The sequence below is a fragment of the Nycticebus coucang genome, chromosome 4 (assembly GCF_027406575.1).
Source record: "Nycticebus coucang isolate mNycCou1 chromosome 4, mNycCou1.pri, whole genome shotgun sequence".
Lineage (NCBI taxonomy): Eukaryota > Metazoa > Chordata > Mammalia > Primates > Lorisidae > Nycticebus > Nycticebus coucang.
In genome coordinates, this window is record NC_069783.1 from 110,922,715 (window position 1) to 110,946,322 (window position 23,608).

General features: G+C 50.1%; 1 protein-coding gene and 1 non-coding gene across 4 annotated transcripts in view; both read left to right on the forward strand.

Annotated features, from left to right (window-relative positions):
• Positions 1-23,608, forward strand: part of DHX37 (DEAH-box helicase 37) — a 41,301-nt gene that overhangs the window by 11,236 nt on the left and 6,457 nt on the right. For all 3 annotated transcript variants that reach the window (XM_053588812.1, XM_053588813.1, XM_053588814.1), the window contains 17 exons: positions 1,923-2,071; positions 4,514-4,606; positions 5,361-5,457; positions 6,375-6,488; positions 8,431-8,532; positions 8,768-8,882; positions 10,069-10,164; positions 10,356-10,438; positions 11,560-11,704; positions 12,360-12,436; positions 12,736-12,968; positions 15,760-15,871; positions 19,091-19,197; positions 19,289-19,477; positions 21,832-21,956; positions 22,047-22,163; positions 23,385-23,557. In XM_053588812.1, the coding sequence (XP_053444787.1) occupies positions 1,923-2,071; positions 4,514-4,606; positions 5,361-5,457; positions 6,375-6,488; positions 8,431-8,532; positions 8,768-8,882; positions 10,069-10,164; positions 10,356-10,438; positions 11,560-11,704; positions 12,360-12,436; positions 12,736-12,968; positions 15,760-15,871; positions 19,091-19,197; positions 19,289-19,477; positions 21,832-21,956; positions 22,047-22,163; positions 23,385-23,557 (2,127 nt within the window). The remainder of the gene's footprint in view (positions 1-1,922; positions 2,072-4,513; positions 4,607-5,360; positions 5,458-6,374; positions 6,489-8,430; positions 8,533-8,767; positions 8,883-10,068; positions 10,165-10,355; positions 10,439-11,559; positions 11,705-12,359; positions 12,437-12,735; positions 12,969-15,759; positions 15,872-19,090; positions 19,198-19,288; positions 19,478-21,831; positions 21,957-22,046; positions 22,164-23,384; positions 23,558-23,608) is intronic.
• Positions 21,090-21,196, forward strand: LOC128585113 (U6 spliceosomal RNA). The gene has a single exon (XR_008379859.1). It is a non-coding gene; the product is annotated as a U6 spliceosomal RNA (small nuclear RNA).

Consider the following 23,608-nt stretch of genomic DNA (forward strand, 5'->3'; position numbering starts at 1 on the left):
GAGTGCAGTGGCTCAAGCCTGTAATCCCCGTACTTTAGCAGTTCAAGGTGAGGGAGTCACTTGAGGCCAGGAGTTCAAGATCAGACTGGGCAACATAGTGAGACCTTGTCTCTGCATAAGAATTTTTGAAAGAAACAGGGACAAGAGTCATGGAGAAGAAGATCAAGTGAGAGGGTAGCCTAAGAGGTCCTGGTCTCAGCAGGACCAAGAGCTGAAAGCCCTGCACCAGCTGAGGAGAGGGAGGAACTGTCTCACACTGAGCACTGCATGAGCAGAGGCCCCGGGCCAGGAGGGCTGCTGGGTCCATAGAGCACCTGCTTCCAAACCAAGTAAGAGCAGATTGTGGAAACAGGTGCAATATGGCCAGCTCCCCCCCCCCTTTTTTTAAAGAGACAGTCTCACTTTGTCACCCTTGGTTGAGTGCTGTGGCATCACAGCTCACAGCAACCTCCAGCTTTTGGGCTGAGGTGATTGATTCTCTTGCCTCATCCTTCTAAGTATCTGCAACTACAGGTGCCCATCACAACGCCTGGCTATTTTTTTGTTGCGGTTTGTCCAGGGCCGGGTTTGAACCCGCCACCCTCCGTATATGGGGCTGGCACCCTGCTCATTGAGCCACAGGCGCCACCCAGCTCCCCTTTTAAAAATAAAAAATAGATAATATCAGTACATTGTTCCTAACATGTACTAGTTAATGAAATTGTGATTCTGGTTATATGTGTGCTGTGTACAAAGTCTTAATCAGGATAAGCTAATTGTTCTAACAAAGGACCCCCACATGCTTCACACCACAAAGGTTTATGGTGGTGCTGTCATGGCCTGATGCCACCTTGTGGCAGCAGGGAGTGTGGGACTCTGTTCCCCCAGGTCAGTCAGGGGCTCAACCTCCTTCTCCTGTCCCTGCCATCCCTTGGGACTTCAGCCTTTGCTTTTCTTGGTGATTTTTCTCCCTCCATATGCCTAAGTAATGCTGTTTGTGTGACATCATGTGCTGATGCAGGTTCATTCTTAACCCCACTGCTGTCACAGTGAATACGCCACAGTGTAAGTACGTGTTCTGATGCTGGGCATTTGGCTGGTTTTAGCATTTTGCTATTATTACATCTTCACTGCTGTTTGAAATGTTCTTGTTTGCCTCTTATGAGCACATGAGCAAAAGTTTCTCTTGGGTACTGTTTGCAAACTGGAGGTCAGTCATCTTTGGGTCATAAAATGACTAGCATTTTCCTTATTTTAAGTAAATGGAATGAAATTAAATAGAGATAAAACAAAAAAAATTTACTTGTTAGCATGCTTTATACATGAGAGGGTTTCACGGTTCATTTCCTTCTGAACATAGTATGTGTGTGTGTGCTGAGTCCTGATAGGAAATGTGTTTCCTTCCATGGGTCTTAGGGGAAAAAAATGCATAAAAGCCACTTCTCTGGAGTATATACCTAGGAGAGGAATTGCTGGGTCATGCATGCTCAACTTGATAAAATCAGCACCAGATTATTCACCAAGGTCATCAAGCCATCAACTGAGACTCAACCCAGCAGTAGCCGAGAGCATTCCAAAGGACACAGTCCCATTCTCTGTCTCCTGTGAGCCATGGCTCTCTGCCCCTTCCACATCTGCCAAGGCCCCCATTCTCCAGCAGGTGCATCCTTCCACCCCTCCAGGTGCCAGCTGCCACCCTTATGGAGACTGTGTCACCTTATGTAGTCCTGCTGTGTCTGCACGAAGCTCCCCATCTCTGCTGATTCTGGTTATATGTGTGCTATGTACAAAGTCTTAATCAGGATAAGCTAATTGTTCTAACAAAGGACCCCCACATGCTTCACACCACAAAGGTTTATGGTGGTGCTGTCATGGCCTGATGCCACCTGCAGCACACATGCCCTGGTCCCTTGGGTACACACTGACTTCCTTTCTTCTGCCAGAAAGAACGGCTGAAGCTCCCAATTCTCTCTGAAGAGCAAGTGATCATGGAGGCTGTGGCTGAGCACCCCGTTGTCATCGTGTGTGGTGAGACTGGCAGTGGGAAGACCACGCAGGTGCCCCAGTTTCTCTATGAGGCGGGCTACAGCAGGTAGGGGTCACTGTGGATCCCTCAGTGACAGCACAGATCCCTGGTCCCCAAAGGTCTTTAAGAGCCTGGGCTCCCAGGGATCTGGTCCTGTCTGTGCCCTGAGACATCAAATAAGCCACTTAACCTCCTTGGGCCTCAGTGTCTTCATCGTTGAAATGGGGATGATACTAGCTCCTACTTCATAGGATTATGTGGATTAATGAGTGGGTTTGCTTCCTTGGTGGATGACAAGGAAGATCAATTCTTGGCTCAGAGAGTGATGTGTTAGCTGTTGTCACCGTGTAGCCTCCTGAGTGTGTCTGAGTCCCCAGGACTCACCGTGGAGTCATGCTCATAGCTGTGATTTACTATAGGGAAAGGACATGAGATCTTTAGAGGGAAAAGTACCTGGGGTGGCTCCGGGGACTAGGCTCAAGTTTCTGGAATCCTCTCCTAGTAGATTCACGGGGATACTCTTGATTTCCCTGGTACCTAGTTGTTACAACACATGTAGGATGTCATCCACCAAGGAAGCATGTTAGAGACTCGGGGCACCAGGTTTTATTGGGGTCATCGAAGCCTTCTCTGTGTGGCAGAAACCAAAATCCCAGATGCCTAAAGGAAAGCAGATGTTTGGTATAAACTATGTACGAACAGCCCAGCCAGAGTGAGCCCCACCAGGAGGGGACCCTCCCAGACGGAGTTCAGATGCCCACCAACGGCCCTCCCCACCAGCATCCTTTCTAGGGAGGGCAGCCTCAGGCCCGTGGCATGGACAGTCACGCAGAGCTGGGAACCAGCCATTACCCCCAGTCACTGAGAGACCTGCCTGGGCAATGTAGTAAGAATATTACTAGAATATCTCTAGAATAAATCCTTTTTACAGTTTAGCCAGGCATGGTAGTACCCACCTGTAGTCCCAGCTACGCAGGAGTCTGAGGCAGGAGCATCACTTGAGCCCAGGAGTTCAAGGTTACAGAGAGCTATGATCAAGCCACTGTACTCCAGCCTGGACACAGAGTTAGACTCTGTCTCTAAAAATATAAACAAAAGCATCTTGAACAGTACATAGGCAAACTAAATACTAACTAAAGACTCTTGTAAATTTAAATTTTCTTAATTTTTCTTAATGAACATTGATGTGGTTCAGAATTCAAAAATTACAAATCCATTTGTAGTGAAGAAGATTTTCCTCCCCTACCCCAGCTACTCTGTACCCCTCACCCTCTGTCCTCCCTAGGTATGCCATAAATCCATTTTTTATGAATCTTTTCTGGGATATTCTGTGCAAATAGCTTCTCTTTCTCTTTTTTGCCCAATTGCTGGCATGTTCAACATGCTATTCTGCACGTTGCTTTTTTTTTCCAATTCACTTATGAGTTTTGAAATGATTTTAGGTGATAGAAGAGTTGCAGAGATAGTCCAGACAGTTCCAGTCCTTCCTTGCCTATTGTACCCTGGTGTTCACAGTTGTCATAGCTAAGGAACCCGCACTGGGATATCACTGTCATCCAAACTCAGGCGTTCTTTGCATTTCTCTAGTCCGTCCCTGGCATCCTTCTTCTGTACAGGTGGGTACTACCATGCCTGGCTAATTTGTAAAAAACATTTATTTTAGAGATGGGCTCTTACTATATTGCCTAGGCAGGTTTCTCAATGACTGGGAGTGATGGCTGGTTCCTAGCTCTGCATGACTGTCCATGCCATAGGCCTGAGGCTGCCCTCCCCAGAAGGGCTGCTGGTGGGGAGGGCCGTTGGTGGGCATCTGAACTTGGTCTGGGAGGGTCCCCTCCTGGATGGGCTCACTGTGGCTGGGCTGTTTGTACATAGGCCCCCACATTGTATTCTGTGAACCTCGTGCTTCTCCTGTTTAGAGAAATGTTTCCCAGTCGCGTGTCAAGGGCTGCCTCCCTCCCTTCTGCAGCGGTCTGATACTCTATGGCACTATGAATGTCCACCCAACAAACACCCAATGTGTGTTGGCATTTGGGCTTTGTCCCTCACTATTGAAAGTGATGCTAGCTGGGCGAGGTGGCTCACAGCTGTAATCCTAGCACTCTGGGAGCCTGAGGCAAGTGGATTGCCTGAGCTCAGAAGTTTGAGACCAGCCTGAGCAAGAGTGAGACCATGTCTCTACTAAAAATAGAAAAAACTAACCAGGCATTGTGGTGGGCACCTATAGTCCCAGCTACTCAAGAGGCTGAGGCAGGAGGATCACTTGAGCCCAAGAGTTTGAGGTTGCTGGGAGCTATAACGCCACAGCACTACCCAGGGAGACAGAGTGAAACTCTGTCTCAGAAAAGTGATGCTGCTTGGCACTGTCCACTTCCTAAGTCCCCACGGCCCCTGGGTGAGGGTGAGAGCTGGGTGAGGACAGTAAATCCTTCTGTGAGACTGCAGGGAGCTGTGGGGTGGACAGGTGGGGCCAAGCACTGCTGATGTTTTCTATTCTTCCTCCCCCAGTGACAACAGCATCATCGGCATCACAGAGCCCCGCCGAGTGGCTGCAGTGGCCATGTCCCAGCGAGTGGCCAGAGAGATGAACCTGTCACAGCGGTGAGGGTTCTGCCTCCCAGGGACGAGTCGTTGGATGGTGCTGTATCCTTTCCCAGAGACAGCTGTGATTTACTTGTCAGCCGCCGAGGAGAGAGCGAACAACACCCATGATGAAGGGCTGGGAGAGAGTATTACCCTCGCATCCGAGTGCTGGGGAATGCCAAGCAGAGGTCTCCTGTGTGCCCAGTAGGGGGCAGCAGGGCAGGGATGAACCTACCAGGACCTCAGTTCACATCAGGCCACCCTATTGCATCTAGACTCTCCCTTCCCACAATCGTTTAAAAGCCAGTCTCAGATGTCTTATTTAATCCTCAGTGTTTCTCTGTGTAGATCTGAAAAGACAGAGGCTTTCCTTTTAAGACAGAGGCTCTTTGAAACACAGCTGCGATGCTCTTAATGTAGCTGATGAGTATGTAGTAGCCCCCAGTGGTCAGTCCCTGTGGAGGTCTCCCTAGAGTCAGTATGTCCTAGCTAACTTTTGTACAGGCACTTGTTTAAACATTTGTGTCCAGCTGGCCTGGCTCCTTGGTCAGCAGTAATGGCTCCCTCACCCTTTTCTCTGGAGACCAGGTTTTTGGAAGTGAGAGCAGCTTAGGGAGGTGTCTGGGTCTTGCTTGGGGTCACCGGTGGGGGCTGCCCACCCAGTGGGGGCACTCTGCTTCACTGCTACCCTTGGATTGGCCCTGTGGTTGCAGCCCTATCTGGCCGGTGCTCTGGAGACCCACCTGCCCTGAGCTGAGGTCCATCTTCACAGGGTCGTCTCCTACCAGATCCGGTATGAAGGAAATGTAACTGAAGACACCAGAATCAAGTTCATGACAGATGGTGTGTTGCTTAAAGAAATCCAAAAGGTTAGTTTTTGGTCTTATGTCACAAAGCAAGGCCAGTGAGGTTGGGGCTAGAGCATTAGGGTGTCAGCCATGATGTCAGTAGCCAATGTGCTACTGTGTGACTTTGGGCGAGTTACTTAACCTCTCTGAGCTCAATTTCTTTTTTTTTTTTTTTTTTGATAGAGTCTTACTATCTAAAGCTCTCGGTAGAGTGCTATGGCATCACAGCTCACAGCAACCTCAAACTCTTGGGCTTAAGCGATTCTATTGCCTCAGCCTCCCAAGTAGCTGGGACTACAGATGGCTGCCACAACGCCTGGCTATTTTTTGGTTGTAATTGTCAGTGTTGTTTGGCAGGCCCCGGCTGGGTTCAAAACCACCAGGTCTGGTGTATGTGGCTGGCTCACTAGCCACTGAGCTACAGGCCCTCACTATGTCAACCCTCGGTAGAGTGCCATGGCATCATAGCTCACAGCAACCTCAAACTCTTGGTCTTAAGCAATTCTCTTGCCTCAGCCTCCCAGTAGCTGGGACTACAGGTGCCCACCACAACACCTGGCTATTTTTTGTTGTTGTTACAGTTGTCATTGTTGTCTTAGCTGGCCCTGGCTGGGTTTGAACCCTCCAGCCTCAGTGTATGTGGCTGGCACTGTAACCCCTATACAAGGGCGCGGAGCTGAGCTAAGTTTCTTGACCGGCACACTGGGGCCTTCCTCATGGGATCATTATGTGCAGAAGTCATACAATGCATGACAGTAGCTTGTACAATGCCCAGTATCTAGTAGGTGCTCATTAAATAATAGAGTTTCCCCCAGGCCAAGTGTGCAGAGTCTGTGCCAGGTGCAAAGGAGCCCCTCAAGTGGAAGTTTTGGTACATGAAGAGACTGGAGGGCTCGGGTCTGGGAAGTAGACCTCAGCCGCTGCCCTCCACCCCCCAGGACTTCCTGCTGCTGAGGTACAAGGTGGTGATCATCGATGAAGCCCACGAGAGGAGCGTGTACACAGACATCCTCATTGGCCTCCTGTCCCGCATCGTCTCCCTCCGGGCAAAGGTAACACAGGAGGTGGGAGATGCCTCTGTACCCCAGGCTACTGCTGTGAGAGTATTACCTTCAGATAGGGTCCCCTGGGCCCGGGTCCAGGTCCCATGTGACTCCTCTTCCCAGGGGCATCCTTCTCTTCATCCAAAAGCTAGAGGCTCAAGTAGGAAGCTAATGCTTGGCCAGGTTTTAGGATCCATGGGCCCAGCCACCCCTTATGCTCCCTGCAGTCTGAGATGGGCTCCCCAGAACCCAACACCAGCCTCTCCCACCACCAAGCAAAGGGCTGCAGCCTCCCCCACCCCCTATCCCACCCCGAGACCAGGCAAAAGTAGGTGATAAGCCTGCTAGGTGGAGGGGTCCTGTCCCGACCCTCCTGGTGAGGATAGAGACCAGTGCCCCGGGTGTGCTTTGTGCCAGGTCACTCTAGGCCCAGGAGCTGACAGCAAAGGGGATGCCATCCTGTCCCAGCACTTTCACCCTCTTGGGGCTTCCATGACTCAGACAGAGCCAAGCAGGGTGCAGGGGGTGGCAGGGAGGGTCATTGAAGACCTCAGGGCAAGGGGATTGTGAGCAGAGAGCTGAAGGGGTGAGGAGCCTTCCCGGGGAGGGGAGAGGAAGTGCAGAGGGCCCAGGGAGGGCGGTGTCTGCCTGCTGTCTGTCTACTTGGTAACAAGCTGCACTGAGACATTATGCCTGCACCATGTAAGTGACCCATTCAAAGTGTACAGTTCAGTGGATTTGTATACATTGACACAGTTGTCCAACCACCACTGCAGTCAATTTTAGAACATTTTTATCACCCCAGAAAGAAACCCTGCACTCATTAGCTGTCACCCTCCTATCTCTAGCCCACCATGAGCCCACTTCCTGTCTATGGATGTGTCTGTTCTGGACCTTTCATGTAAAAGGAATCATACGCTCTGTGGCCTTTTGTGCTGGCCTCTTCCATTCAGCATCATGTTTTCAAGGGTCATCCATGTGTGAAGCGAAATCAGAACCCACTTCCTCTGCACAGACAGGGCACATTTTATTTTTCTGTCCACCAGTGGATGGACATGTGGGAATCTCCACTGGCTGGCTGCTGTGTTATGCAGGTCTCTTTGTAGACATGTTTCATTCTTTCTGGGTATAGGCAGACTCAGTAGTGGAACTGCTGGTCACGTGGTGACTGCCCCTGACCCTTTGAGCCCCTTGCTAGACTGTTTTCTGCGGTGGTGGCAGAGCTCCCTTTGCTGTCCCCCCAGCAGGGCAGAAGGTCCCGCTCTTTCCATGTCCTAGCCAACATTACTTTTCCATTTTTATTCTAGCCATGCTCATAGGTGTGGGGTGTTAGTCTTGTCCGGGTCTTGGTGTATGTCTTCTGGGGAATATCAGGGTGCCTAGCATGCTTTCCAGAGAGTGAAGCCATGAGGGCACACAGGGTGTAGGTGGAGACGGTTGTCATGGGACCCAAGGGGCCCTGTGATTGGGGCTATGCTTCTGACCTTCCCTTTCACCCAACATTCTTTAGCTTTTGAGTTTGGGTTCACTAGCAGCAAAAGGCAGCCCGGGCTTGGGCAGTGCCCAGAAATAGGCCCATCAGCACTGAGTGAGCTGGGACCAGGGAACCCAACATGCAACCGAGGAATCTGGCTGCTCCTCCCTGGACCCCTGGGACAGATGGACATCGGTAGGAGCTAAAAAAGGCTACACATGCTGTGCCTTTGGATCAGGAGCCCCATCTTAGCCGTCCAGCCTCACGTTCCACCATCAACCTTACTGGAGACTAGAAAGACCCCCTTGAGCAAGCCACTGCCCTGGGAGAGGCAGATCTTGCTGTCAGCTCACTCATTCTAAGGGGTCTTGGCAATCAGGAAGCGGGCAGAGGTGATGCTGCAGGGAAGCAGAACCCCTACCCTACCCTGTTATCACTTTCCTGGTGTCACCTGGTCACTGGGCCTGTCCTCCACAGAGGCACCTGCCACTGAAGCTGCTCATCATGTCGGCTACACTGCGGGTGGAGGACTTCACCCAGAACCAGCGGCTCTTTGCTCAGCCTCCACCAATCATCAAGGTAATGAATGCCCAGGCAACAGTTCCAGCCCTATCCGTGAGCCTTGGTGGTACCGGGATGCCCAGGTGTCAGGGTGGCTCCTGGGAGAGCTCACTTTATCATGTGAGAATTGACAGTGTGTTGAGAGGCATGAAAACCTCAACTTGGAAAGATCTGGAAAAGGGAGGGATCCTGGGCCAAAGCTCTCCTCTCCACCCCACCCCCACGTGCCTTCACCTCCATGGGCATCTTGTAGGTTGAATCCAGGCAGTTCCCGGTGACAGTACATTTTAACAAAAGGACGCCACTGGAAGACTACAGTGGCGAGTGCTTCCGGAAGGTCTGTAAGATCCACAGGATGTTGCCTGCAGGTGAGGCCTTGGCCAGAGGGAAGGGGAGAGGGATATTTCCCACTCTGAACCCACACATGATGGCAGTACAGGCAGAGAGGGCCCAGGTTCTTGGCTGGTCTCGTAGTACAGAATAGTGCCTTGTCTTTTTGTGCCTCAGTTTCCTCACTGGTTCCAGAGTGTTCGCAGCACCTGCCCTGCCTTATATTTCTCAAAACCCTGTGCGGTTTCTGTGATTAACTGGAGAATGTAGTTTGCCTTCTGTCTGCAGGAGCTGGTGGGCACAGGTGTCCCAGACATGGGACAGGTGAACAGGTGCATCTGCCTGAGGTCCTCCATATGCCCACAACACTTGCTCAGGTTACTTACTAGGTGTTGTTATTTCAATTGACCCAGCCAGGCAGGGTGGCTCCTGCCTGTAATCCTGCTACCCTATGAGGCCGAGGTGGGTGGATTGCCTGAGCTCAGGAATTCAAGCCCAGCCTGAGCAACAGTGAGACCCCATCTCTCAAAACACCTGAGCATTGTGATGGGCGCCTGTAGTCCCAGCTACTCAGGAGGCTGAGGCAAGAGGATCACTTGAGCCCAAGAGTTTGAGGTTACAGTGAGCTATGACTCCATGGCACTCTACTAAGGGTATCAAAATGAGACTGTCTCAAAAAAATAAATAAATTGACTCAACCTTCACTAGGCAAATAGATTGTAATAACTTCTAGCTGGAGACTCTTGTCTTCCAAAGCCAGGCCGAGGCTGGCCTTCTATGTTAGAAAGGCAGAGAGTATTAGCTGCTTCTGCCAGGCTGGACCTTGTCCTTTGAGGAAGCTGAGATTCACTGCTCCGTAATGCTCTGTCCTTGGCCCACTTAGGGTATCTCAGTGTCCCAGGCATCATGGCCACTCTGAGAGATTGTGCACTGGTAAGAGGCTAAGTGGGGACTTGAGCCAGCAAGCCTCCCACAGCCTTGGGCAGGGGCAGTGCTCTTGTGTATGTACCAATGTCCATCTGGGCACCTGTTCTCAGTGCCAGGTAGTGCAGTCACTGTGTGTCATACCCCCCTCCTTGCAGCACCATCAGTCTGGGAAGAACTGGCTCTCACTGGTTCGTGTCTGTGCCATCCTGGGCTCTCAGGGCTTGCCAGGTGCTTATTGCTAAGGAAATGCTTGCTAAGTGACTGGCAGATAACCGAGGGGCCCGGTTCTCTCCGCAGGTGGCATCCTGGTGTTTCTGACGGGGCAGGCTGAGGTGCATGCACTGTGCCGCAGGCTCAGGAAGGCCTTCCCACCTCTCAGGGCCTGGCCACAAGGTAAACAGCTCCCAGATGTCTGTGACCAGCACTGGGCCCTGAGCAGCCAGGCCTGACCCTGCACCCACTTTGCCTGCCTTCACCTCCCCACCCCTCGTATAAATGACCTTGCTCTAGACAACAAAAAGCATAGTGCTGGCAGCCAGCGCCAACCACAGGTGTCTTTCTCCCCAATCTGTTCACCATCCCAGAAAAACAAGATGAGAAAGACTCTGTAGAAGACATGCGGAAGTTTAAGAAGTCTCGGGCAAGGGCCAAGAAGGCTAGGACTGAGGTATGCGGAGGGCTCATGGGGACGGTTCGGGCTGTCCAGTTGCACCTTCCAGGACAATGGCCAATAGCCCATGTGGCTGCTTAGGTTTAATTGTAATTGGAATGAAATTATTCTCAATGATCCGGTGGTAGCTCATGTCTATAATTCTAGCACTCTGGGAGGCCAAGGCAAATGGATCCCTTGAGCTAAGGAATTTGAGAACAGCCTGAGCAAGAGCAAGACCCCATCTCTACTAAAAATAGAAAAACGAGCCAGGCTTTGTGGCGGGCACCTGTAGTCCCCACTACTCAGAGGCTGAGGCAGGAGGATCACTTAAGCCCAGGAGTTTGAGCTATGAGCTGTAAGCTGTGATGATTCCATGGTACTCTACCTAGAGCAGTGGTTCTCAACCTTCCTAATGCCGTGGCCCTTTTAATATAGTTCCTATGGGTCGCAATTCACAGGTTGAGAACTGCTAACCTAGAGAGACAAAGTGAGACTTTGTCTCCAAAATAAATAAATAAAAATTCAGTTTCTCAGTCACCCCAGACCCAGTGGGACTGCTGGTAGCTATATTGGACAATGCAGATCTGTGACACTCCCCCACAGAAAGGAGCTCTGCTGAACAGTGCAGCGGTGGAGGCTGCAGGGTGGGTGATGATTTGAAATACATTCAGGGGAAGCTTCTGGCAGGCTAAGCCCTGAGCACTTGTGCAGGGCCTGCAAGGAACCCCAGCAGGGCCAGCAGACTCTAGATGCTTGCTGAAGGAGCAGGATGGTCTATTTCCAGAGTATAAGGACAGGCTGGGCCGGCAGAGCCTGTCCCAGGGTGTCTTCTGACGGTGGTGCAGATTGGTAGTTGCTCTCTGAAGCTCCTGTTGAACTAACAGGGGTTCCAGGCATCATGGGTTCTTTCCATGTGCTGGCTGACAATCTTCCCACCAGCCCATGAGATAAGTGTAAGTCTTGTGATAGTCTTCAGTTTTTAGGTGAGAAAACTAAGGCAGAAGGAGGTTAAGTGACCTGCCGTAGGGCATGTGGCCTGTGGGTGGTAGAGACTGGCTTCTGAACAATTGGGTTTGTTTTCCTGCACATGACGTGTCTTTCCTGCAGCCGTTGTGTTGGTGTCTTGTTGACCCTAGGCATTGCCCCAGATCAACTTGGACCATTACTCTGTGCTGCCGACAGGCGAAGGTGATGAGGACAGAGAGGCGGAAATGGACGATGAAGAGGGCACATTGGGTTCTGACCTCGATCTGGACCTGGGGGACGACGGGGCAGATGGAGGTGTGGCCCTGATGGGGCTCCAGGCCCCTACATTTCTTGGGTTCATTTCCTCACTCCCACCACAAGCCAGGCCCTGGGGAGACAGCCAAGAAGCAACAAAAGTTCTGCCCTTGATGTGCTGAGAGCCCGTCTGTCTCTTGCTGCGGTGTGAGCCCCACGGGAGCTGGGTTATAGGTTATGGCCACTGTGTTGTGGTACCCTCAGATACTTGCTGTGTTGAGCATAATAGGGGCCCTGGGGGCTTGCCCAGCTCTGGTGAGCACTTGCTAAAGCCCTATGTATAGAGGAACTCTGCTGTGTCCAGCCCAGGGTCATGCGGGGCAGCCAAAGACACTGCATGCAGGCTCAATCTGCCCCCTCCAGTGATGTTGCTAGGACGCATGGGGCAGGACTGGGCCTAGGCTCTCCCAGGGAGGACACTGTAGCATGGCAGGACTTCGGATCTGGATCAGGGCAGTAGAGACAAGAGAGCCTTCAGGAGCCTCTTGATGGACCCTTAGGCTTAGTGCACCTGCTGGCCGGCTGACAGGACAGCCCCTGGCAAAAGAGCTGGTATAGGGACCTCTTTGCCAGAGCAGGGTTTGGAGCAGCCAAGGCTCCTGCCCGTGGGCATCTGTCCCAACCCGGGTGACAGCGGTCCCTGCTTTCCTTCCAGGTGAACAGCCCAACACCTCTCTCCCCCTCCACATGCTCCCGCTCTACTCCCTGCTGGCCCCCGAGAAGCAGGCACAGGTAACCACGCTGGTGCTCTGGGGTACCTCCTAAGGGTGTAGCACTGGGGTCTGGCCAAGCCCTGGGTCATCCTCCCCATCCACTATTTGTCCAACACTTGCACTTTTTTGAGAGAATATCAGGGTCTTGTTGAAGGTCAGAAAACCCTTCTAGTGTATATGCCCAGGAGCACCATGGCCTAGGCAGGAAATGGCTTGACCTTTCCCCCTCCCAGCCCATCTCACTGACCAGCTGTGTCCCTGCCCTACAATTTTATCCTGAGTCTGAGATGTTCTGGCCACTTCTTCCCTCACTCCTAGGTCTTCACGCCTCCCCCAGAGGGGACACGGCTATGTGTTGTGGCCACCAACGTGGCCGAAACATCCCTGACCATTCCGGGCATCAAGTATGTGGTGGACTGCGGGAAGGTCAAGAAGCGCTACTATGACCGTGTCACTGGTGTGTCCTCCTTCCGTGTCACTTGGGTCTCCCAGGCGTCTGCTGACCAGCGGGCAGGCCGGGCAGGCCGGACAGAGCCTGGCCACTGCTACAGGTGGGCTACGCTGGGTCCCTTCTGGCAACAGTGGGCAGGAAAGGCCAGCTGTCCCCTCCTCCCTCTCCTTACTGGCTCTCAGATGTTCATTGTTATTTTATTCTGCTACTTTTATTCTGGTCTTTTTGACTACTTTTATTTTGCTAACAGCTTAATTGAAATGTAAATCACATACCATAAAACAGACCATTTTAAAGTGTATAGTTCTGTGATTTTTTGTGTATTCCCAGAGTTGTGGGCCACTGTGATGAAAATGTTCTAAAATACTAAAATTCACTGAAAGTCAGGCCTGGGCTGGGTTCAAACCCGCCAGCTTCGGTGCAAGTGGCTGAGCCATATCCTATGGGCGCCCAAGCACTTTACAGCCTTTTTTTTTTTTTTTTGCAGTTTTTGGCTGGGGCTGGGTTTGAACCCACCACCTCCAGCATATGGGGCTGGCGCCCTACCCCTTTCAGGCACAGGCACTGCCCGACTTTACAGCCTTTTGAGTGTAACTTTTGGCACTCAGCATGATGAGTTTTCACGGTTCATGCGTGTTGGAGCACGTGTCTGCCCTTCATTCTTTCTGGTGGCCAGATAATCTTTCACTGTCTTGTTTGTCCATTCATCAGAGTGGGGACAGTCGGGCAGTTTCTGCCTTTTTGCTGTCATGCATGGTGCTGTCCTGGACACTCATGTACAAGTCTTTGTTGGACAATCCATTTTTATTTTTCATACCTAGGTGAGGAATTGCAGGGTCACATGATAGCTCTGGGTTTAACTTTTGAGAAACTGCCAAACCATTTTCAGGGCAGTTGTGCCGTTTTACATTTTCTCCAGCAATGAATGAGGGTTTAATTTCTCTGCATCCTCAACATTGCTTACTGTTTTCAGTATGTTGTGCTTTTGGTTTCCATATCCCTTATGGCCAGTGATACTGACATCTTTTCTCATGCTTCTTGGCCATTTATGTATCTTTTTAGAAAACTGTCTGTTCAGATCTTTTACCCATTTTTAATTTGACTATTTGTCTTTCATTGATTTATGAGAGTTCTTCATGTAATCTGGACGTTAGATACTTCTTAGATGTGTCATTGGCGAATATTTCCTCCCAGTCTGTGTACTGTTATTTTTAATAGCTTTATTGCTGTTCTTTTCAACAGTATTATTATTATTATCTTTTTTTTTTTTTTTTTTGTAGAGACAGTCTCACTTTATGGCCCTCAGTAGAGTGCTGTGGCCTCACACAGCTCACAGCAACCTCCAACTCCTGGGCTTACGCGATTCTCTTGCCTCAGCCTCCCGAGTAGCTGGGACTACAGGCGCCCACCACAACGCCCGGCTATTTTTTGGTTGCAGTTTGGCTGGGGCCCGGTTTGAACCCGTCACCCTCGGCATATGGGGCCAGCGCCCTACCGACTGAGCCACAGGCGCCGCCCAGTATTATTATTTTTAAATAGATTAATCTTATTTTATTAATCCTCAAATTGCAGATTTTCGTATTTTTGTTTGTGCAGCCACTAATTTCTTCTGTTCTCAGCCTTGGTTTAAACCTGTGGTCAAGTCAGACCAAATCATTTGTGACTTTCAAATAAATACAAAAAAAAAAAAACCCCACAATATCAATAAAATGATATATTAAGTTTCAAAATATCAGAAGACAATAGGAAACTAGTCATTCTTTCTCACCATCTTCATGACTCTCCATTAATGGTGGAGAAGTTATGAATGATTAGGAAGGGAAAATAAAAGTGTATTCCAGGTGTCCAACACTTAAAATTATGTTTTTTTTTGTTTTGTTTTGTTTTTTAAGACAGAGTTTGACTTTGTTGCCCTTGGTAGAGTGCTGTGGTCTTATAGCTCACAGCAACCTCAAACTCGGGCTCAGGTGATTCTCTTGCCTCAGCCTCCCAAGTAGTTGGGACTGCAGGCGCCTGCTACAACACCTGGTGATTTTTAGAGATGTGGTCTCGCTCTGACTCAGGCTGGTCTCAAACTTGTGAGCTCAGGCAATCCACTTGCCTCGGCCTCCCAAAGTGCAGATGAAATTCTTAATTGGTAATCTTTGTTTAGTTTGGCAAAATGAAGACTTATGAAATTGGTTAATTACCTTGCAATATTTTTGAAATCTTAAATCATACACACACTTGAGATCTCAAGACATGTGCACAGCAACATTTACAAAACTCCCAACAGATGCAAACATTCAAAAGGTTATATAACATTAAGGGAAAAGGTAGGTAGTATGAACTATGGAGAACGTTTACAGAAACTGGATTTTATAAGAAAGATTTTTTTTTTCTTTTTTTTTTAATTTGTGTGTGTGTGTGGTTTTTGGCCAGGGTTGGGTTTGAACCCACCACCTCTGGCATATGGGACCTGTGCCCTTCCCCTTTGAGCCACAGGCGCCGCCCAAGAAAGATTTTTTTTTAAAGGAAGATGCCTTTTGAGTTAAATCTCATACTCACTCACACTATAACTGGACAATACATTTCACTTCTAGTTCCTAGAAGACATCAACATTATTCTTAATTATAAAAATAGAAGATTCAGAAAATATACAAAGAAAACCAGTTGGAAGTAGCAATAGTTAAAATTTACCATGTTCTGGGTGCCAAGCACTGTTTTAAGAACTGTACGTATAATATCTAATTAATCTTCCCCAACTCCGTATGTGGCATATGAGGTTTCGCAGGTGAGGAAATTGAGGAAGATGAGCGTTAAGTACCTTGCCTGGTGAGTAGCAGAATCCAGACTCAGGCCCAGGTGCTTTGGCTGAGGCTTGTTTTTCTCATCCATCCTCTCTGCACAGGCTATATTCCTCTGCAGTATTTGGTGACTTTGAGCAGTTCCCTCCTCCAGAAATCACCCGGAGACCTGTTGAGGACTTAATCCTTCAAATGAAAGCTCTCAACATTGAGAAGGTCAGTCGCTGCCCCAATTCATGCTGTCACCCACCAGTCCCCAGTGGGTCACCTTTCCTTCTCCAAGAGCTAGGGCACCCAGGAGCTAACCCTGCTGGTGCCTGCCTAGCCTGCAGCAGCTGGTTACAGAACGTTGCATCAGCAGATGCCCCAGGGCCTCTGGTCTCCTGTGATATCTGAGTCCCCCTTGGACACCCAGGGGATGGCTACCTGGTCCTACACACCTCTCATAGGCTGTCAGTCCTTGGGGCTCACAGAATTTTCTGACTCTTCCTCTCTGAAGTCTTTCTGATCCAGTCCTCCAGTGGAGAGGAGCAGTCCTGTCCAGGTGGCCTCCTAGTTCACTCCAGGATGAGATGGGCCAGGCAGGGAGTACCCTGCACCATGCTGTATGCTGCACCGTGTGCCACCCTGTCTTGTTAAACAAATGAAGAAACTGAGTCACAGAAGCAAAGGTGTTGGTCCAAGGACAAACACCTAATAGGTGACAGAACCCAGATGGTCTTCTGGTTTTTCTGATTATAATAATGTTCAAAATTATAAAAATTTAGGTAGGCTGGGCACAGTGGCTTAATACCTATAATTCTGGCACTTTGGGAAGCTGAGGCAGGAGGATCACTTCAAGCCATGAATTCAAGACCAACCTGGCAACATAGTGAGACCCTGCCTCTACAAGAAATGTTTTTTGTTTGTTTTTGAGACAGAGCCTCAAGCTGTCACCCTGGGTAGAGTGTCATGGCATCTTAGCTCACAGAAACCTCCAACTCCTGGGCTTAAGCGATTCTCTTGCCTCAGCCTCCCAAGTAGCTGGGATTACAGGCGCCCGCCACAATGCCCGGCTATTTTTTTTTTTTTGGTTGCAGCTGTCGTTGTTTGGCGGGCCCCGGGCTAGATTTGAACCCACCACCTCAGGTGTATGTGGCTGGCACCTCAGCCACTTGAGCCACAGGCGCCGAGCCTACAAGAAATGTTTTAAAACTTAGCCAGACATGGTGGTATGAGCCTACAATCCTAGTTAGGAAACTGAGGCAGGAAGATCACTTGAGCCCAAGAATTCAAAACTGCAGTGAGCTGTGATTGCACCATTGCACGCCAGCCTGGGCAACCAAACCCATAATATCCTGTATTGTTATCACCATGTTTTTTTGTTGTTTTTTTGAGACCGAGTCTCACTATGTCGCCCTGGATAGAGTGCTGTAGCATCAAGCTCACAGCAACCTCAAACTCTTGGGCTTAAGCGATTCTCTTGCCTCAGCCTCCCAAGTAGCTCGGACTACAGTTGCCGGCCACAATGCCCACCTATTTTTTGTTGCAGTTGTCATTGTTGGTTAGTTGGCCTGGGCCAACTTTGGTGTATGTGGCTGGCACCGTAACCACTGTACTATGAGCACCCAGCCATCACTGTGTTTTTTTAAATATTGCATGATATTTACATATTGTCTTGGGCTTAATATTTTTTACCTAATTTAAAAAATGGCACCTCTCACGCATTGGGTACCTGGTATGTGCTGGCCGCCCTACACGCATAGTTTCATTTTATTCTCAACATGACTACAGGAAGAAGTTACTGGCTTTTATCATCCCCATTTTACATATGAAGAAACTTAGGCACTGAGATGTGCCTGGCCATGGATCACATGGCTAGAAAGTATCTACTTCATGGATTGGCCCTCAGTCTGGCTTAAGAAATGCCTTTCCATAGGGAGATCAAGATGCCTGTTCATAGGAATTCTTTGGTGGCTTCCTCTAGCTTTTTATCTTTTCTTTTTTTTTTGAGACAGTCTCACTCTGTTGCCTTGGGGTTGATGCTGTGGCATCACAGCCCACAGCAACCCCAAACTATTGGGCTGAAGTGATTCTCTTGCCTCAGCCTCCCAAATAGCTGGGACTACAGGAACCCGCCACAATACCCGGCCATTTTTAAAGGCAGTGTCTCGCTCTAGCTCAGGTTGGTCTTGAACCTGTGAGGTCAGGCAATCCACCCACCTCAGCCTCCCAGAGTTCTAGGATTATAGGCATAAATGAGCCACTGCACCCGACTTTTTTTTTTTTTCCTTTTTTTTTTAGACAGAGTCTCACTTGGTTGCCCTGGGGTGGAATGCTATGGCATCACAGCTCACAACAACCTTCAACTCCTGGGCTCAAGTGATCCTCTTGTCTCAACCTCCCCAGTAGCTGGAACTACAAACACCTGCCACAACACCTGGCTGGTTTTTAAAGCTGGGTCTTGCTCTTGCTCAGGTTAGTCTTGAACTCCTGACCTCCAGCAATCTACCTGTCTCAGCCTCAAAGAGTGCTGGGATTACAGATGTGAGCCAACACACCCAGCCCTTCCTTCAAGCTCTTGAGTAAAATGCGGGGTCTGAGGCTCAGCCTAGCTTGGGCCCTGGCTGCCCTCTTCCCATCCTTGCCTCCTAGAGCTACCTCCCAGCCTGCACCCACTTTTGAAGCAACTTTACCGAGATAATTCCCATGCCACACAGCCCTCCCACCTACAATGTGGAGTTGGCAGTATGGGCATATTCAGAGGTGTGCATCATTGTCACCATCAGTAACTGTTCTCATCACCCCAGAAAGAAATCCCATGACCTTCAGCTGTCCTCTCGCCACCTATCTAGCCCCTGCAACCTCTAGTCTGCCTTCTGTCTCTATGGATTTGCCTGTTCGGGACATTACATGTAAATCGAATCATAACGTGCCCCTATTCCCTCCTGTGGCTGAATCGTACCGCACTGTAGGGGTAGGCCCATATCTTGTTTGTCCATGATGAACACTCGAGTTGCCCAGTGCTGCTATGAATACAGGGGCACAAGCATTGATCTGAACACTGGTTTCGGGTGGTCACTTTCTCCAAGATTCCACCATCCCTGAGCCTGATCACTCTCTGTCCTTGCACCATTTCACTGTCTTGCACCTTTGCTCCTGTGATTCTGTTTATGTGACTCCTCACTGACCACTGCGGCCCTTCCTGGCCAAGTAAGTGCACAGTGAATGCAGAGTTTTGTCTTTTGGGCTCCTCCACCTCCCACCGCCAAGAGCAGCCCTTGGTGCCCATTAAGCACTTTCCAGTGAGTGGACGTCATGCGAAGGAAGCTCTGGGTTTCACCTGGTGCCCTGTGTCCCAGCTGCTGTAAGCGGTGCCCAGAGACAGGTGGAAGAGGGCACCACACTTGCCTCTGGGTATTAACTCAGCCCCTGCCATGTGTCCCTGTGTCCCAGGTCATCAACTTCCCCTTCCCGACACCTCCATCTGTGGAAGCTCTCATTGCTGCTGAGGAGCTGCTGATTGCACTGGGTGCCCTGGAGGCGCCCCAGGAAGCAGAGAGGTAGGGCAGGGGGTCGGGGGGGAAGGCAGAGGAGGACCCAGTTCCCTCGCTGTCCTTGGAGCCCCCTAACATCACAACCCTGCATCTCCAGGGTGAAGCAGCTGCAGAGTCCTCGACTGAGCTGCCCCATCACCGCGCTGGGCAGGACCATGGCCGCCTTCCCCGTGGCACCCCGTTATGCCAAGATGTTGGCCCTGAGCTGGCAACATGGCTGCTTGCCCTACGCCATCACCATTGTGGCTGCCATGACAGTCCGGGAGCTGTTTGAGGATCTAGACAGGTGGGAGACTGAGGGCTGGCACTCCTGGAGAGTTGTGGTTTGTTGGGTAGCTGGTACAAGACCATTCTCTCTGAGCCCTCCGATGTTCTGATCTCTATTACAGCTGTGGTGTTTTTCACTGCTGCCCCTTAGAGATAGATGAGATGGTGAGACTCAGAGGTAGGAGGTCCCTCATCATCGGAGGGTCATTGATTCCAGCAAACACTTTTAAAACAGACCAAAGTAGTGAAAAGAAGTGCTAAGATATGAAGGTATGCTGGGCAGCGCCTGTGGCTCAGTGAGTAGGGCGCCAGCCCCATAAACCAAGGGTGGTGGGTTCAAACCCGTCCCTGGCCAAACTGCAACAAAAAACAGCCGGGCGTTGTGGCAGGCGCCTGTAGTCCCAGCTACTCGGGAGGCTGAGGCAAGAGAATTGCATAAGCCCAAGAGCTGGAGGTTGCTGTGAGCTGTGATGCTATGGCACTCTACTGAGCCGACAAGGTGAGACTCTGTCTCTAACAACAACAAAAAAAAAATAATATGAAAGTATGCTTAGCCTATCACACATTTAACAAATCTAGACTTTAGTTACAACTATATACTTGTTCATAAGATGAGAGACTATGTAATGATTTCCTGGCATCCTTCATAAAATCAACCATTATACATAAGGTCTTGAAACCCAGATGTCTTAGCCTCTCTGCAGATTCCTGGATCAGAATCTCTTGGCTCCAGCATCTCTAATAAAAACTCCTCAGCCTGGGCTCAGTGTCTTTAGCTCAGTGGTTAGGGCACCAGCCACATACACCAGAGTTGGCAGGTTTGAACCCAGCCCAGGCCTGCTAAACAACAATGACAACTACAACAAAAAAAATAGCCAGGTGTTGTGGAGGGCACCTGTAGTCCCAGCTACGTGGGAGACTGAGGCAAGAAAATTGCTTAAGGGCGGCACCTGTGGCTCAGTCGGTAAGGCGCCGGCCCCATATACCGAGGGTGGTGGGTTCAAACCCAGCCCCGGCCAAACTGCAGCCAAAAAATAGCCGGGCGTTATGGCGGGCGCCTGTAGTCCCAGCTACTCGGGAGGCTGAGGCAAGAGAATTGCTTAAGCCCAGGAGTTGGAGGTTGCTGTGAGCTGTGTGAGGCCACGGCACTCTACCGAGGGCCATAAAGTGAAACTCTGTCTCTACAAAAAAAAAAAAGAAAATTGCCTAAGCCCAAAAAGAGTTCAAGATTGCTGTGAGCTGTGATGCCACAGCACTCTACCAAGGGCAACATAGTGAGACTCTGTCTCAAAAAAAAAAAAAAAAAAAACTCCTTAGCTTGGTGCAGTGGTTCACACCTATGATCCTAGCACTTTGGGAAGCTGAGGCGGGTGGATAGCTTGGTCTCAGGAGTTCGAGACCAGCCTGAGCTCAAGAGTAGGAACCCATTTCCACCAAAACTAGAAATATTAGCCATGCATTGTGGCAGGCACCTCTAGTCTCAGCTACTCAGGAGGGTGAGGCAGAAGGATCACTTGAGCCCAGGGGTGTGAGGTTGCTGTGTGCTAGGCTGATGCCATGGCACTCTCTACCCTGAGTGACAGAGTGAGACTATCTCCAAAAAAATAAAAACTCCTCAAGTAGCATCTGTAGTGCTCGCTTCAACAACACATATATGAAAATTGGAACGATACAGAGAAGATTAGCATGGCCCCTGCGCAAGGATGACGCACAAATTCGTGAAGCATTCCATTTTTCATTGTATATTGAAGCAGCACTCTGCACCCCATAAGTGCATCAATGTACAAAGTTATGATTTAATAAAAAATAATTAATAAAAAAAAAGTAGCATCTGTAGCATCATGGCCAAGACTTCAGAGTCTGGGTGTGACCTGGATTTTGCTGTGCCATTGGGAGCTGTCTGCCCTTGGGCAAGTGACTGCACCTCCCTGACGCTCATTTTCTCTATCTAGAAAATGGGGATAATGACAATAATTGGATTATTGTTAGAATTAATACAAACAAAGCACTTTTAACCATGCCAGGCACACATATTATCTATTATTTTCAGATTTGGAAACCACTGGCATATTCATTCACTGAGTCCCCATTTTCTGGCTATCCAAGCAGTTTTCAGGGTTTTTTTCTTTTTTTTTTAATCCTTATTTATAAACAATGCAGCAATGTACAGTATCATTTTTTGGCTTATTGATCTCTAGGCATGAAATTGGTGGGTCAGCAGGTACATACATTTTTAATCTTGGTGGCTACTGCGGGTGAATTTTGAACTAAAGTGTAATACCTTGCTTACATTCATCAGTGACCCTCACAGGCCCCTGAAACTGGGCTGATTAATAAATGTGTTTCTGGCTGAGGCCCTGTGTATGTTTACAGACCAGCTGCCAGTGAGGAGGAGCTCGCCAAGCTGAAGGGCAAGCGGGCCCGGGTGGCCCAGAAGAAGAAGGCCTGGGCAGGGCAAGGGGCCTCTCTGAAGCTCGGTGACCTCATGGTGCTGCTGGGTAAGCGTCCTGTCCAGCAGAGAGTACAGAGAGGGTCCCCTGGGCCTGGGATGGGGTTGGCGAGTGAGCACGCCCCAATTCACCCCACAGGTGCCGTGGGAGCCTGCGAGTATGCCGGTTGCACACCCCAGTTCTGTGAAACCAATGGACTGCGGTTCAAGGCCATGATGGAGACACGACGGCTCCGAGGCCAGCTGACCACTGCAGGTACGGCCCCCGCCCAACCTGCATGAGCGAACAACTTGACCCAGGTGCTTTTTAATGTTTAAATTTGTTTTGAGCGAAGTGACTTGTAGAAGCCATGTTTGCAAACTTGCCCACTGGCTAAAATTCATTTATAACTTAAGATCAATATTCAGGGCACTTTTGCAGTCACAAGTGGATGTGCACATAAGCAGGGTGGCGACAAATTTGAACTGCTTGACCTTCATGGTCACCCATCAGGTTGTCTCTCTGTCATATCTTTTCCTTGGCTCATCCTCTGTTCTGGATGTCTCTTCCCTCCCAGATGTCCCCAGACTCTTAGACCCTTCTGTGCAAAAGGATTAGGCCTTTCCTCAGTCTCTACCTGGGCGCAGCAACACCCAGGGGTTCGAGGGAGCAGAGAGACATTTATCACCTTCTGACACATGCTTAAAAGGATCTCTTCTGGGAGTGCCATGGGCCTTTCCCTGAGTTCAGCAGTTGCCAGGGTTTCCCACCAGAACTGATGGCTTTTCCCAGTAGAAACTTTCCCCTCCGCCAGGTGCATCCCAGTGGCCTTGTCATTGTGCTGTGTCCCTTTGGCTGTGGCTCTCCTGAGTGCCCTCATCCCCAGGTGCATCAGCTCACAGTTGCATTCAGCCACTAGATGGCGCTGATTATAGCAGGTTGGCGACCTTAGGTATTTATTGTCCCAAGAAAGAGGAGCTGAAGAGGAGAGTCAGAAGCCTTAGAGACTTCTCAGGGCTGCAGGGGCTCAGGGCATTTCTGTGCCACTACCTAAAGTCACATCATGGGCGGAGAAGGCAGCAGGAGGTTTAGTCACCTACTGTCTTCCAAGCAGAAGGGAAGGATGGGGCTGAAAGGCGCATGCCAGTTGTGCTACCCCTGGTGCTAAGTGGTCCCAGGAACTCCAGCTGCAGTTTTTATCTTCAGTTCGTGGACCAGAACTGAGCTATGGCCACTGGGCATTGGGACCAGCTGTGTTCTGGCCAAACACTCTGCTACCCACAGAGGAACTGGGGTTTTGTACCAGGAGAGGAAGAGGGGATGATGTAGGGGTAGCTGTAGTCCTGCTGTTGAGGGTGGCCCTAGGGGCAGTGACCAGAGCAAGCTGGTGTTTGAGGCCAGAGTGCTGAGCTGCATGACTGGGGCCTTCTGTATTCTGGCAGAACCAGACCCCAGCCCCACTGTCACCACCACCCTCACCCTCGCATCTCCTCCTAGTCAACACCGTGTGCCCTGAAGCTGAGCTTTTCATGGATCCCAAGATGCAGCCACCCACCGAGAGCCAGGTGACATACCTCCGACAGATCATGACAGCTGGCCTGGGCGACCACCTGGCCCGCAGGGTCCAGAGGGAGGAGCTGCTGGACAACAAGTGGAGGAACGCCTACAAGGTGGGCCACCATGGATACCCAGCTTGGGGCACGGTCAGGATACCTGGCAGG